This window comes from Vulpes lagopus, chromosome 12 (genome assembly GCF_018345385.1).
Source record: "Vulpes lagopus strain Blue_001 chromosome 12, ASM1834538v1, whole genome shotgun sequence".
Lineage (NCBI taxonomy): Eukaryota > Metazoa > Chordata > Mammalia > Carnivora > Canidae > Vulpes > Vulpes lagopus.
The window spans coordinates 61,675,173-61,688,648 of NC_054835.1; the positions used below are offsets into that span (position 1 = coordinate 61,675,173).

At 47.3% G+C, this 13,476-nt stretch overlaps 1 protein-coding gene, 1 long non-coding RNA gene and 1 pseudogene across 4 annotated transcripts in view; 2 read left to right on the plus strand and 1 right to left on the minus strand.

Annotated features, from left to right (window-relative positions):
- The window catches only part of ATP8A1 (ATPase phospholipid transporting 8A1), a 223,414-nt gene extending 217,838 nt beyond the window's left edge, over nt 1–5,576 (minus strand). For all 3 annotated transcript variants that reach the window (XM_041727158.1, XM_041727160.1, XM_041727159.1), the window contains exon 1: nt 5,415–5,576. In XM_041727158.1, the coding sequence (XP_041583092.1) occupies nt 5,415–5,463 (49 nt within the window). In that variant the 5' untranslated portion in view covers nt 5,464–5,576. The remainder of the gene's footprint in view (nt 1–5,414) is intronic.
- Nucleotides 5,577–7,420: 1,844 nt separating this feature from the next.
- On the plus strand, nt 7,421–12,507 carry LOC121474173. The gene is made up of 3 exons (XR_005983278.1): nt 7,421–7,480; nt 7,916–8,014; nt 12,373–12,507. It is a non-coding gene; the product is annotated as an uncharacterized LOC121474173 (long non-coding RNA).
- LOC121474389 lies at nt 11,115–11,246 on the plus strand (annotated as a pseudogene).
- Nucleotides 12,508–13,476: the final 969 nt, after the last annotated feature.

The following is a 13,476-nucleotide window of genomic DNA, read 5'->3' on the forward strand; positions in this document are numbered from 1 at the left end:
ATCTCCCTCCTTCACACCTTTGCGTCCCATCACCCAACCAGCTGGCACGCAGCAGGCATACAACACATGCCTGTTCAAGGGAACAAATAACCATAGTCATCCTTCACCTAGACAAATGAAACTTCCTCCCCCAAATTTCCCTTTAACAATTCTTACAGAAACTACTTGAATGCTCCTTTTGTTACCTTTTAAGTAAATAAAACACGACATTCTATAAAATCGCAAACGTTTTAAAATTGTCATCTACGCAGACTGGTTTAGGAAAACAATGCCTAAAACAACCAGATTTGTCAGTTAGCACATGATTTATACAACCAAATGAAACGTCTTACGTTTTAGCACAATCACATTCAGCAGAAGGAAATGCAAACTATTGGACACACACGTGTGTATGCATATACTTCCTTAGTTTTGAATATTGTAATGATTTTGTGAATCATTTAGTAAATTGTAAGCTCTAGAACATTCCTTCATTTCAAGCCGGAGCCTTGCACAATCTGAATACCTGAAGGTGACAGGACCTGTTAGCTGCCTCCCCCCTCCCCCCACCGGCTATTCCTCCTTTTTCCCTTTAGTGCTAAAACCCTGAGTAATGGGCCCAGCCAGAAAACCACGCTTCCCAGCTTCCCTTGCAGACGGAAGCCAAAGTAAAATCAGGAGAAGTCTTTGTGTGGCACTTCGAGGAATATCCTTTGGTCTTTCATCTTTCTGTTGTTTTTTTGTTTTGTTTTGTTTTGTTTTCCCCATCCCTACCTGAAACTTTACCACGATGGCTGGAACCCCAGCAACTATGCTACGACTTCATGGAAGATGGTGAGGCTGAAAGGCATAAAGAACATGCCGCTCCTGACTCCAGGTCCCCCCCGAGCTGACCTGCACTGCCTACCTCCATACTAGTTGTACAAGAGTGAGAAAATTTTGTGGAAACCACCATAACTTCAGTCCCTGTTTCTTTCGCTCCTGATGTTGTATTCAGAGACCCATTTGATTTAACTGGAGGTAAAAGTGCAGAAATCCTTCAGAACGTCTTAGCTTTCTGCTTTATTCTGTTTTGCTTTCTGGAAAATTTATCTACTATCCGGGTTTTCACTATTACCCTTGAACTCAAGACCTCCTCCCCTCTCCCCGCCCCCTTTGATTTTGCCCACATCTAACCACCAGTTCTAAGTATCTTCAAAACATGTCCCTTTGTGTATCGCACAGTTACTGCTTCTTTTAGTATTGACCCTCCTTCTCAATTTCCTTATTTTTTTAATAGATTCTTTTTCTCCCATCAGGCTTAAGACTAAAGCAGAGTTCCTCAAGGTGCGTTTCGCCTACATCAGAACATCCTGGCGAGTTCAGGAAGCACGCAGATTCTCAGTTGTATTACAGATCTGCTGAAGAAAATCTTCATGCGTAACCCAGGAAATTGCAGTTTTAATGACATATCTGAGATCCCATAAACATTAAAATTCAAAATTACCGCTTGAGAACTTCCTTTCACTTTAATCCATTTCTCTCCTGCCCTGTATTGCCTCAGTCTTACGATGTGACCTTTGCGACCTCCTTTCCTAGGATTCCTACGACCTCCTCCCCCATAGGATTCCTTTTGCCCTCCTGCCCCTCCTGCCTCGGAGACCTCTGCTGTGACTGTTCCCTCTGCCTGGAACACTCTTTTCCTGGATCTCCACAAGGCTAACTCCTTCATTTCCTCCATGTCGCCTTTTCAGTGAAGGCCCACCTAAGCAACCTATTTAAAATCGCAATCCATTCTCCAACTTTACGCATCTTACCTGCTGGTTGTATTTCCCAGGGTACTTACTACATATCGTATCGTGTGTATCTGGTCTTTTGCCTCAGTACAATGTAAGCACTTCCAGGGAAGGGCTTTTCCCCTATTCCGCTCACTGATGTATCCCAAGTGCCAGGAACAGTACTTCTAGGAGGTCAACAGAGATCTGCTGAACGAGTTCATTTTACTTAGAAATATCTTTGATTCTTCCCTTCCTGTTCACTCCAGCTCCACTCCAAAGCTACTCCTGGCCTTTGTCATTTACTAGACTTTTCTTTTCTTTTCTTTGAATGATAGAGGCTGTCTACAGTGCCACTCTGTCCAAACCACCCGACATGCTTCCCGAGTAGCCCTCTAAGACACTTCTTTAGGGACATCATTCTCCTGTGATGATTCGGCTCCTAACTGGCCCTGTTAGATAGCACGTGCGGGCATCATGCTCAAATGAGAAATAGGTTAGATAAACTCTAAGATCCTCAAATACTTGATTCTGTATCCAAAAGGCACCTTTTGGCATTTGAAATGCCCCGTTATCTAGCAGGAACTTACCTATCCAAATTTATATCCTACTCCTTCCAAGTATCCCTCCGCCCCTGGCCAATTTCCTTAAGATCTCTCAAGCCACGTTGTTGTTCACCATTTTTTTCAACCAGTTACTCTCTACTACCTTCAATACCCTCCCAACTATAGGGGAAAAAAAAAAAAAAAAAGCAAACTCCTTTGGAATCTTGCTACTCAGACCTGAAGGCAGGGCCATGGAGCATTATCTGTTTGTCAGAAATGCAACAACTGCAGCCCCACACCAGACCTAGATTTAGGATCTGTACCTAACAAGATCCCCAGATGATTCGTGTGCACTTTAAAGTTTGGGAAGTGCTCATCTCTAATTATTCCTCAATGAAGCATTCACTGGGCAGGCTCCACGCTCCATGTCCTGACCTCCAGTGGGACCTATGTCACCCACGGCAAGCACAATGTTCTACTAATAACAGCTCCCCTTAGACTATTTATTCTTTATTTCACGTAAGTTCTTTCGCTCCAATCTGGATGTAAATAACTTGCACAGAGGACAGCCACACGTGTGGCCCATCTGGATTCAGGTAACAGAAGCCCATTCAAGTCACTTGAAGGAAAAAAAAAAGAGCTTATTCTAACAGTACTTGGGAACAGGGACTAGAAAACTCCGGGAGGAAGGATTTCCAGGGTCGGGCTATCCCTTCTCAGCATCTGCGTGTCGGCCCCATTCTCTCCATTCAATCCTTTCTCTCTCCTATTTTTTCTCTGTTCACCGTGGTTCCTGCGTCCTCCGGTCAGCAGAATTCACACGACCGTCCTCTCCTCTACTGGCCTAGTCACCTCTGCCCCTGTTTCAATTTTCCCCCTCCATGGAGAGGCTTAACTCTTCCCACAAGAGAAACAATAACCACAAAGAATCTTTTTGAGCCAAACAACAAGGTTACAAGTGTCTGCGCCACCTATGGATTGTCTGCCCCGGAGTCATGAGTCATGAGCCCATCCCAGTCCAACCCGCTGGGCCAAAGGGCTTGCAGTTCAGCACAAGGCCCTTTAGGCAGCAGAAGCTGCCAAAGGAGAATATTCCCTAGGAAAGAAAAGTGTGGGCAGGGCGGGCAGTGAGCCACATCTCCAGCCCACAGTGTCATTATCTACGCTGTCCTCACAAAGTCCTGGGCAAAATCCGGAGCACATAATAAACTGAAACCAACCACTATGGGAGGGAAGGGTCATTCACCGAGCTCCGCTATGGCCCTGACACTGTGCTGGTCGTACAGCGAATACAAAGACGAGAATAAAAACACAGTCCTTAGTTTTCCAGGTCTCTAGACCCAAATGTGTCACTGAACTAAGCTACTTGACCTTGGGCAAGTGCCTCCACCACCTGGGCCACAGTTTCTTCAACTATCTGATGAGACCACCTTCACTCACCTCCAGGAGGGTCGTCAGATTCCACTAGACAACCCCAGAGGGGAAAAAAAAATTAAAAAATGCTTTGAGAAATACACAGAACAATCAAAAACCATACTGCAGCCTTTTAATACTAATAAAATCCTCTCACATGCCACAGGTTTTGCATTGTTTTCTGGTCCTTTCTCTTTTTTCTCATTTCCCACAATAGATGATTCATCAATGGCTGCTGTTTGGGGGGAAAAAAAAACAATCCTGATTATCACCGCCGTATGTTATCTATAAGGTTTACTGGGACAGCGGTTAGCAAATTCATGCATTTCACTCAGAGGCATGAAACAGAAGAGACTAAATTGTGTCCTGTGTACTTTTAAAAAATAACACTATCATTTGTTCACTCTTGTGTCTAAAGCTGTAACCTCTTGTATGCCTTTTTCACTACAGCACAAAAGCAAGAGGTATGTACTAAATTGCAGTGCAGGAACACAGGTCAGGTGTGATTCCTGCCTGGCCACCCACTCAGGGCATGTTCATTTAGCATCGCCTAAGCACTGTGATCCGTGAACCATACCTATTAGAACTCAAGGCCCCCATTTTTTGACGTGAAGGTTCTACGGAGGGAAAAAACAGTAAAATGGCTTGTCTCAAGCCCTGGAGTCCTAGTCTCCTGCAGTATCTTTTTTTTTTTTTTTTCTAAAATCCACTTTACCACCTGCCTCGCATGAAAGGGGGGAGCGGGGTGGAACCAAGGTAGATCAGTTCTCAGACACAGGTGTGCCCTTCCAGCCTCCGCAGGGTTCGGCTACTGCTTTATGGGACAGAAAACCAAGAACACAAAACTCTGGATTCGTACAGCCCAGGCTGTGCCCTCAGCAAAACCGGGGAAGCTTTCCGAGGGGCCCTCGGAGGAGCGGAGCGGCCGGGGTGTCTCGGCCCCGAAGCCGCCGCTGCACCCGGACATCTGTTGCGCGGCGCTGACAGGTGCAGCCGTCCCACAGCTGGCGGCGAAGGCCCAGCTCCCACCTGCGGGAGGCGGGGGCGCGGCCGGTCGGGAGGGCAGCAGGTGGCGGCTGCGGCGGGAGCTGCGGAGGGTGCAGCGCGGAGCTCGCGGGGCACCAGCGCGGGGGGGGGGGGGTCCTGCGCCCCCGGGGAGGGCGGCTGCGGGGGGTCCTGCGCCCCAAGCGGCTGCGGGGGGGGTCCTGCGCCCCAAGGGACCAGCGGCTGCGGGGGGTCCTGCGCCCCAGGGGCGGGCGGCTGCGGGGGGGTCCTGCGCCCCAAGGGACCAGCGGCTGCGGGGGGTCCTGCGCCCCAAGGGACCAGCGGCTGCGGGGGGTCCTGCGCCCCAGGGGCGGGAGGCTGCGGGGGTCCGCACCCGGGGCCTGCGGCGGGGCTGCGAGCAGCCGGGTGCGGGTGCGGGGGGGGCGCCGGGGATCCGCGGGGCGAGGCAGCCCGCTGGGGGACGGGAGGCCTGTGCGCGGCGGGGGAGCCGGGTGGGCAGAGCGCGCGCTCGGCGGGCCCGGGCCGAAGGGGACGCAGTCCCCGCTGCCCCAGCTGCCCCCGCTGCCCCCGCAGCCCCTCGCTGCCCCCGCAGCCCCCCGCTGCCCCCGCAGCCCCCCGCAGCCCCCGCAGCCCCCGCTGCCCCCGCAGCCCCCGCAGCCCCCGCAGCCCCCGCAGCCCCCGCAGCCCCCCGCACCCCCCTGCGGCGGCGGCCACTCACCCTCGGCGCGCGAGCGGATCTCCGACACGGTCCTCCGCATGGTGGGCATCGCGGCCCCCGGGCCCCGCACCTGCCGGCTCCGCGTCCTCCCCGCGGGCACCAGGCACTGGGCGGCCGGCGAGCGCTCCGCGGGAGAGGCGGCCCGGCCCGCAGCGGCGCAGGGGCGGGGGAGGGGAGGAGGGAGGGGGAGGGGAGGGGCCGCCGCGGGGAGGAGGGGCCGCCGCGCGCGCTCTCGGCTCCTGCGGCCGCGCGGGGAGGGCGGGGAGGGCGGGGAGGGCGGGAGGCCCCGGAGGCCCGCCCCCCCCCGCGGACCGTACCATCCTGCGGGGGAGCCCCGCCCGGCTCCCTGCGCGCCTCCACTCCGCCCGCCCGACCCCGGGGGGAGCGCGAGGTGGCTCCTGCTCAGGTCCCCGCCGCGCGCCGGGGAGGAGCCGCGAGGTGGCCGCCCCCCCACCCCCCCGCCTCGGTCCCGGGCCCAGCGACGGGCTCTGAGGACGGACCCCGCACCCCACCTGCACCCCCGCCTGCACCTGCACCCCCACCAGGCCCCGCCGACCTCACCCCCACCCCCACACGCACCCCTGCCTGCACCGGCACCCCCACCACCCCCCGCCGCCCTCACCCCACCACCCCCACCACCCCCCGCCGCCCTCACCCCACCACCCCCACTTGCACCCCACCCCCACCGCCCTCACCGCCAACCCCACCTGCACCCCGACCTCCACCATCCCCTGTCGCCCTCACCACCAACCACCTGCACCCCCACCCCCACCACCCCCTCAACACCCCCCACCACCTGCACCCCCACCCCCACCACCTGCACCCACACCCCCAGTCACCTCTACCCTCACCACCCTCTCAGCCTCACCACCACCACCTGCAACCCCACCCCCACCCTCTCCCACCTCCACCTCCACCCCCACCACCATCACTCCCACCATCACCCCCACCCTTACCACCCCCTCCCTCACTTCCACCCCTACCCTCTCCCCACCTCCACCCCACCACCCCCTCACCCCCACCCCCACCACTCCCACTCTCACCTGCACCCCCACCCTCACCCCCACTCTCTCCCCACCTCCACCCCCACGGAGCTGACCTGACGCTCCTCCCTCCTCCCGCTGCGCTCTGTGCCGCCCCAGAAAGCTCGGGAGGTGCAACAAATTCAACTATTGGGCCAGATAATTCAAAAATCACTATTTTGTTGTTTGGGGTTTTTACTTCAGTCAAACCTGCAGGCAGTGGGGACCCGAAGGGGGTGAGTGTCCTGCTAGGAAACCCAAGAATAGTACATCTCAACGTGCTTCCGGTCCTAGAGATCACTGTGACCTCACTACCTTGTACTTTACACGCTGAGGGCTACGCTAACGAGTCATTGAAGCAAGGACTTTTTTTTTTTTCCTGTAACCTGTTTTATCGTCGAGTTAGGATGTGAGGTTTTCTGTGCGTTCTGGAGCTGCTGAAATGGCAAGAAGGAACAGATCAGAAGCGCTCAGCCTCTCCCCTCACCTTTGCTCTTCCTCCAGCACCCAGTGGCAGGGAGGCCTTACCTACACGGAGGCCTTTTATGTGAACCGCTTGCAGATCCTGAAGGGAAAGATCTCTCGAGGTTTGACCACAGGGATAAGTGATTATTCCCAAGCCTCAAGAAAAAATTGAAATCTAATAGCATCCTCTCCCCACTTGCGGCATTTCCTTTGCCTCCGCAGGTAAGTTAGCTCATCAGGGCCTGCCCACATTAATACTCCCGGCAGGCGGTCAATGCATATTTATGAAGAGCCCACTCCACCTGGCCCTGATTCAGAGGCTGGGGTTAGAACAAAGAAAATGTACTCCCAGTAGTCATGAAACACCAGCAAGGGTAGAGCGGGGCTCAAGATGAGGGTGCTCTGGTGATGGCCAGGATTTGCAAGGATGTTCTTCCGAAAGTAAGAAACGAAACGAGCACACAGTCCTGTTAGGACAGTTTCCACTAGCCATTTTTAATTCATCCAGGTCCAGAACCTCCTGTGTAAAGCAGGTGTCCTCCGGCTTGATGAACATGAGTCTGGAGCAAAATGAAAAAGGTAAGTACAAAGTGGAGACAGTAAAAATAAACACAAAAAAACAACCAAACAAACAAACAAAAACAACCCACCACCATCAACAACAAGAAACACCTTTAAAAGTAGCCAGAAACTAGAGATAATGCTGTGTTTTTATGATTAACATTTTCAGGAGTAATTTTATATAAAGCCAGAGCCAGTTTTTAATCAAAATCAGTGCACACAGGCATGCCAGTTTTTGATTTATGAACAATCACCTCTGCAATTCCTAACAAGCCCTCAAATGAAGCTCAATTCTGCTTATTTACAAATAATAATTAACTGAAGGGGGTTCCAGAGATTACCTCTGTTTTCCATAAAGCGATGCATTTTATGTTTCTGGGTGTGTGTGTGTGTGTGTGTGTGTCCCATTAACAAACCCATCAGCAAAACGGACAATGCTTGCCTCTCTTACAGGAAATGACAACTGCCTTTCATGCAGAGATCGTTGCACGGTGTGTTCTGAAGCTCACTGCGCGTCCTCTCCCAGATTATTCTATCACTGTGTCCATAATGGTAAGAGTATCCGAACTAACTCAATTCTGAAAAACCACTCCTTCCTGATTGCTAGAAATCACACGCTTTTTTATTGGGTCAGAAACCTGGTGGATTTAGAATATGACACTCATCTGCATCTGCTTGATTTCAAAGCCTTCTCAGATATTTTCATCTTCCATCGATGAGCAGAGTGCAGTGCCCAGCCCCTGGCAGGGAACTCTGGTTCTAGCAACGCGACCTTGTTGCAGAATCTGTAGTACGATTCGGATGTCAGCAAGACCACTTTAAAGTGTTAGGATCCCATGACTACACTCCTGGCAGATTTAGGAGCAAGAGGGTTATTCAAGGATAGCTTCTCCAAGGACCAGGTTTTATCATCCTCTACAAGATCTATAGTAAATGCATAAAGCGTGTGAGATGCCAAGCCAGAGTGCTGGGTGACAAGGACCACGCACATGCAGAAGTTAACCAGCAGTGTAGCCAGATCGCTGAGGCTTAACATCCAGTAGACTACAGACGTTGAGAGGAGGAGAGAGGCCAAGAGTGGAGATGATCATGATTAACTTGGGTCATACAGTTGGAGGTAAGGCTGTGGAAATGAAAAGGAGACATTTCAGGAAGGAATGCTTGGCATATAGTAAATGCTCAACGATGATTGTTTCGCCGATGTTTACGGTAAATGGACGATGGAAAAGCGTATATCCTTGGAGGAACAGAGAGATCAATATATGACAAAGATTTTCCTTGGGAATCTCTACCCTTTAAATGGGTGAGTTGTATGCTATGTGAGTTATAGTTTAATAAAGATTAAAAAAAAAAAAAAAGTCTCCAGAGTTGTCAGCCAGAAAATGACCAAATCCAGAAAGTCAAAAAGAGATGTCAGAGGATATGGTGGGTTTTCACTTACCTGATGTTTGCCTGAGTTGGTTGTTGTTTGGGGCCACCAGGCATTAAGAATTTGGTCTCCTTCGGGAGGAACTCATAGTCGTATAGATGAGAGAGGAATGCTCACACATTTACTGATTTTCTGTGAACTTGCGACCTCTACAAGGTGGAGACATGCCTGCGAACCCCGTTTAGGACCAAGGTGTGGAAAGTTGATTTCCAGACTCCCGTAAAATACAGATGCTGCATAGTGTGGGCCATTATATTCTAAATACTTTTGCAGATACACAAAATAACCGGATAAATTAATCTTAAATTGTACATAATTCCATCCTTTAGCTTAAAATTGAGCTTAAAATATGACTTAAAATTGCAAAGCTCTCTGGTGATTGTAAAACAAAAGATGCTTATTAACTTTGGAGCATGTCGGTGTTCTGCTGATTCAACAGATAGTGTAGGGTTAAGATATTATATTATTAGATTTGTAAGGCGTGTTTCCCAAGCCTTCCCATCTCACTTGCTCCCTTTCTGTCACCATCCCTTACATTCACACCCCTCCGGTGAACCAGCAAATTCTTTAGGCTCCGTTTCCAAAATATATCTCAATTCTATCTGCTTCTCTTCATCGTTGCCACCGTCGTCGTACAAGTCACCACGATCTCTGACCTATCGTAACCTCCAAACGGGATCTGTCTGCCCTTATTCTTGTCGCCCGTTCATCTTCTAGAAGCCATGGTTATTATTTTAAAACACAAATTGGAAATAAATAAATAAATAAATAAATAAACACAAATCGGCATATATTATTTCTCAGGACTCTTCAGTGGCTTCCCATAGCACTTGGAAGGAAACTCAAGCCCTTTGTGATTTTTCTCCTTGCCTGCTTCTCGGACTCCTCTCCTTTTGCTCCCTCATTTGGTCCCTGGGCTCAGATTGTTCCACCCCCCACCCGCTCAGCTTACATTGCCCCACCTACCCCAGGGCCACCCACCACCACATTGTCTTGTTCCGTTCTTCTCAAAGCCCTTATCTCTATCTGAAGTTTTCATATTTGCTTGTTTACCTGTTTAGGAGAAATAAGTCTTGCTGCATTTGTCTATTCCAATCTGTGTCTGTCGTATGGCACAGTATCAATAAACATTTGTAGAATGAATGAGTGAACTGAAAAATATGTGTACATATTTTTGTATGAACCAGATCTCTCTCTCTCTATCATGAATAAATTTAAACAAATATAAACAATTTAAAAAATGAAGAGATCATGAGGTATACCCTTCATAAACATATATGCGAGAACATATTACTTTGTCACATGAACTAATTTACAGCATACTTGCCACGAAGTATTTGAGATCTGGAAAATCTTGTGAATACCATATTGGCTTTTGTCAAAATTAAGTGATGAAATTTTAAAAACAAACCGATTTCAACTAAAAGCTCTAAACCCATTGTCATTAAATAATTCAGGCACTTGTTCTTTCTCATAATGATAAAATCAATAATTTCTCTCATGCCCGTGATTCATTTCTCATGACTGTATCATCATTCTTTTTTTTTTTTTTTTTTATTACTTATTTATGATAGTCACAGAGAGAGAGAGAGAGGCAGAGACACAGGCAGAGGGAGAAGCAGGCTCCATGCGCCGAGAGCCTGATGTGGGATTCGATCCCGGGTCTCCAGGATCGCGCCCTGGGCCAAAGGCAGGCGCCGAACCGCTGCACCACCCAGGGATCCCTGTATCATCATTCTTTTTCCAAACACCTGAGCAAGGTTTTAATTCAAAATTATAATGTCTTTAAACATTATCATCTTTTTCATATACTGGGAATTTCTGACAGAAAAAGCACAATGATGTTTTTTCTTCACTGTAATTGAAAATCTTCTACTCCTGTTTAAATGAAACTAGAGTTTTAAAACGTGGATTTGTATTATATGAAAGGACTTTTAATAGCGATTCTAAAAACTATCATCCATTATGTTTAAAATAGCATTCAGTGCACATACAATCTTTTAGGAAAAACGTTACTGGATATTTTACTCAAAAAGTAAATGGACATTTGAGGGAAAACAGTCCTAGTGTTGAGATCTTAAGTTCATACCTCTTAATTTCAAGCTGAAAAGAGATTAATTAAATGGTAAGATTTTTACTTTAAAAGTTTCTTTTCTATCAGACACAGGAATTGTAATTAGTAGTTAATCAGAAGTGCTGTTTTCCCCCCAAAAGTTAGCAAACAGCTTTGGGCAGTGGCAGTATCATAGCCAATGAGGTTTATCCGAGGCGTGACTATTGCTAATTGAAAAGTTAGCAAAGAACGTTCCATAATGCTGATCCTGTGGAAAATATCATTGTAATATAATCCATGAACTTTACAGATAATACATTTAACATGATATTGTCATGGATTTTGACATTTTAAAAAGCAGCTTTATTGAGGTATAATTGACATACAATATGTCAAGCTTCATATGTTGAATTGAAAATATTGAAATTTGACAGTATTTAAATTGAAAGTATTTTCAAGTATTGAATTTGACAAGGTTGGACATATGTATGCACATTCAAGATAATGAACGTATACCTATTACCTTCAAAAGTTTTCTCTTGCCCCTGGGTATGATTATTATGTATAGCTTGAGATGCTTTTTCTCCATGCACACGCAATACAATTTATTGAGTGTCTACCATAGTCTAGATACTGAGCGGAGTATTGGAGGTTCAGTTAAAACAAATAGGTTCCAGGCAGAACTCATGACATTGACCAAATAATTATATAAATAAGTATAAAATCAGAACTGTACATCATACTCTAAGGAAAGATAGTTTGCACCTTGATGTATTGATTGCACTACAAAGTCTTTCTGGGCTTTCACATTATATCTGGAACTCTTCAATTTGCTTGTATGTGCCTTTGTCATAGATCTAAAGAAGTATGTTAACATTTTGTTTGTACTGGATGCCATGGCTTTTATCTTGAAAAAAGTATGATATTTGTTATGTGGAAAAGATAACCAGTGAAGGCAGGAGATTTTATTATAATCCATTTCTTTGGTATTGCCCAGAAAGCAATATAGGAAACAAAAAGAAACACCCAAGTAAGTCTCCCTTTTTTTCTTGCCATGTCAATTAGGTGCTGTTTGAGGGAGGAAAGATGACGATACTGAGGAAAAATGTATTGAAGAGATGAAAATCTCAGAATTTTCATTAAAAATTAAGTGTAACAGTAAATAAGATGAATAAGTATAATTATCAAATATAATTTTGTGATTCCATGACTTTTAATTGAGAAAGAATGCTGAGCTTAAAAAAAAAATGGTTTCCTGGTTAACTGAAATAATGAATGAAATAATGAAATATGAAATATTTGCCAATTGTATTTTGGCCTCTTGGATGGTGTATCCTCTGCTCAAGTTCATAATTCACTGCAGCGTTTAGCAGATTTACTGGAAAATCACAATGTTTTTCTTTTTTCCCTCTGATCCCAAAAAATCAGAAACAACATCTGCTGGAAAGAGGAATTATTTATCACTGTAGACTCTTGCCAACTTTGAACCCTGAGGAAATCCACTAAATGGAGAAAGTGAATCAATCCGGGATTACATTTTAGTAATCCCCCAAAGGAAAGAAGAGAGGGGAAACACTATAAAGAAACGAAATGAAGAAAGTAAACTCACTACAGATTCAAGATTTGTGGGCACTGGAGTCATTGGAGGTAGGACTACAGTGAGCTGTGCCAGCGGGAGAGCAGACACTTGGGCCTTTTGTGCATAAGCCTTGCTTATGCCAGGCTTCGAATGTGGGCTCCTCTTCCCTGCCTGTATTGTCTTGTCTTTTTTTTTTTTTTGGTTTTTCTCTTAAATCCGACCTCAGTCTGTTAATTGGAACCTCTTTCCCTCTGTTCCTGAACCCATGCTGTTCCAACTCCACTTGGCTCCCATGCTTTCAGAAGGCCAAGCCCCCTCTAACTGAGGCTGCTCCAATCTATTGCCTGCTTCGCCCCTCCGTTTTCATTTTTTTAAATTATTTTTTTTTAAATTAATTTTTATTGGTGTTCAATTTACCAACATACAGAAAAACACCCAGTGCTCATCCCGTCAAGTGTCTGCCTCAGTGCCCTCCATTTTCAGTTGACAAGGCCGCCAAGCCCTACTTAACTTTTTTCCCCATCCACTTTACAGAAAGTTAATTTATGTAAAAGAAAATTCAGCCATTTAAGGGTACAATGTGATGAGTAGGACCTGTGTGACGCCCACATATCTACCACCATGGTCAAGATGCAGCGTGGTCCCGACGCCCGTTGGCTTAATCTTATACCCACTTCTGTTTCCTGATTGCGTCTGGCTGGTTCTTGTACCATGACAGTGCAAGAGGCAAAGGGAGACCTATAGGTTGGGAAATACTAAGAAATAAGTTTGAATAAGTAGAGGAACCAAATTAGGGAGGACTATGCAAACCAGCAAAGGTGATGGAACATGCACAAAGTGGATAGGAGGCAGTGCAGGCTCTGGGACATGATAAAATTGTGTTTTCTTGCGATAATGAATGCAGAGCATGAATTAGAAGCAGGGACACCAAGTTTGAGATGATGAAGATCTGT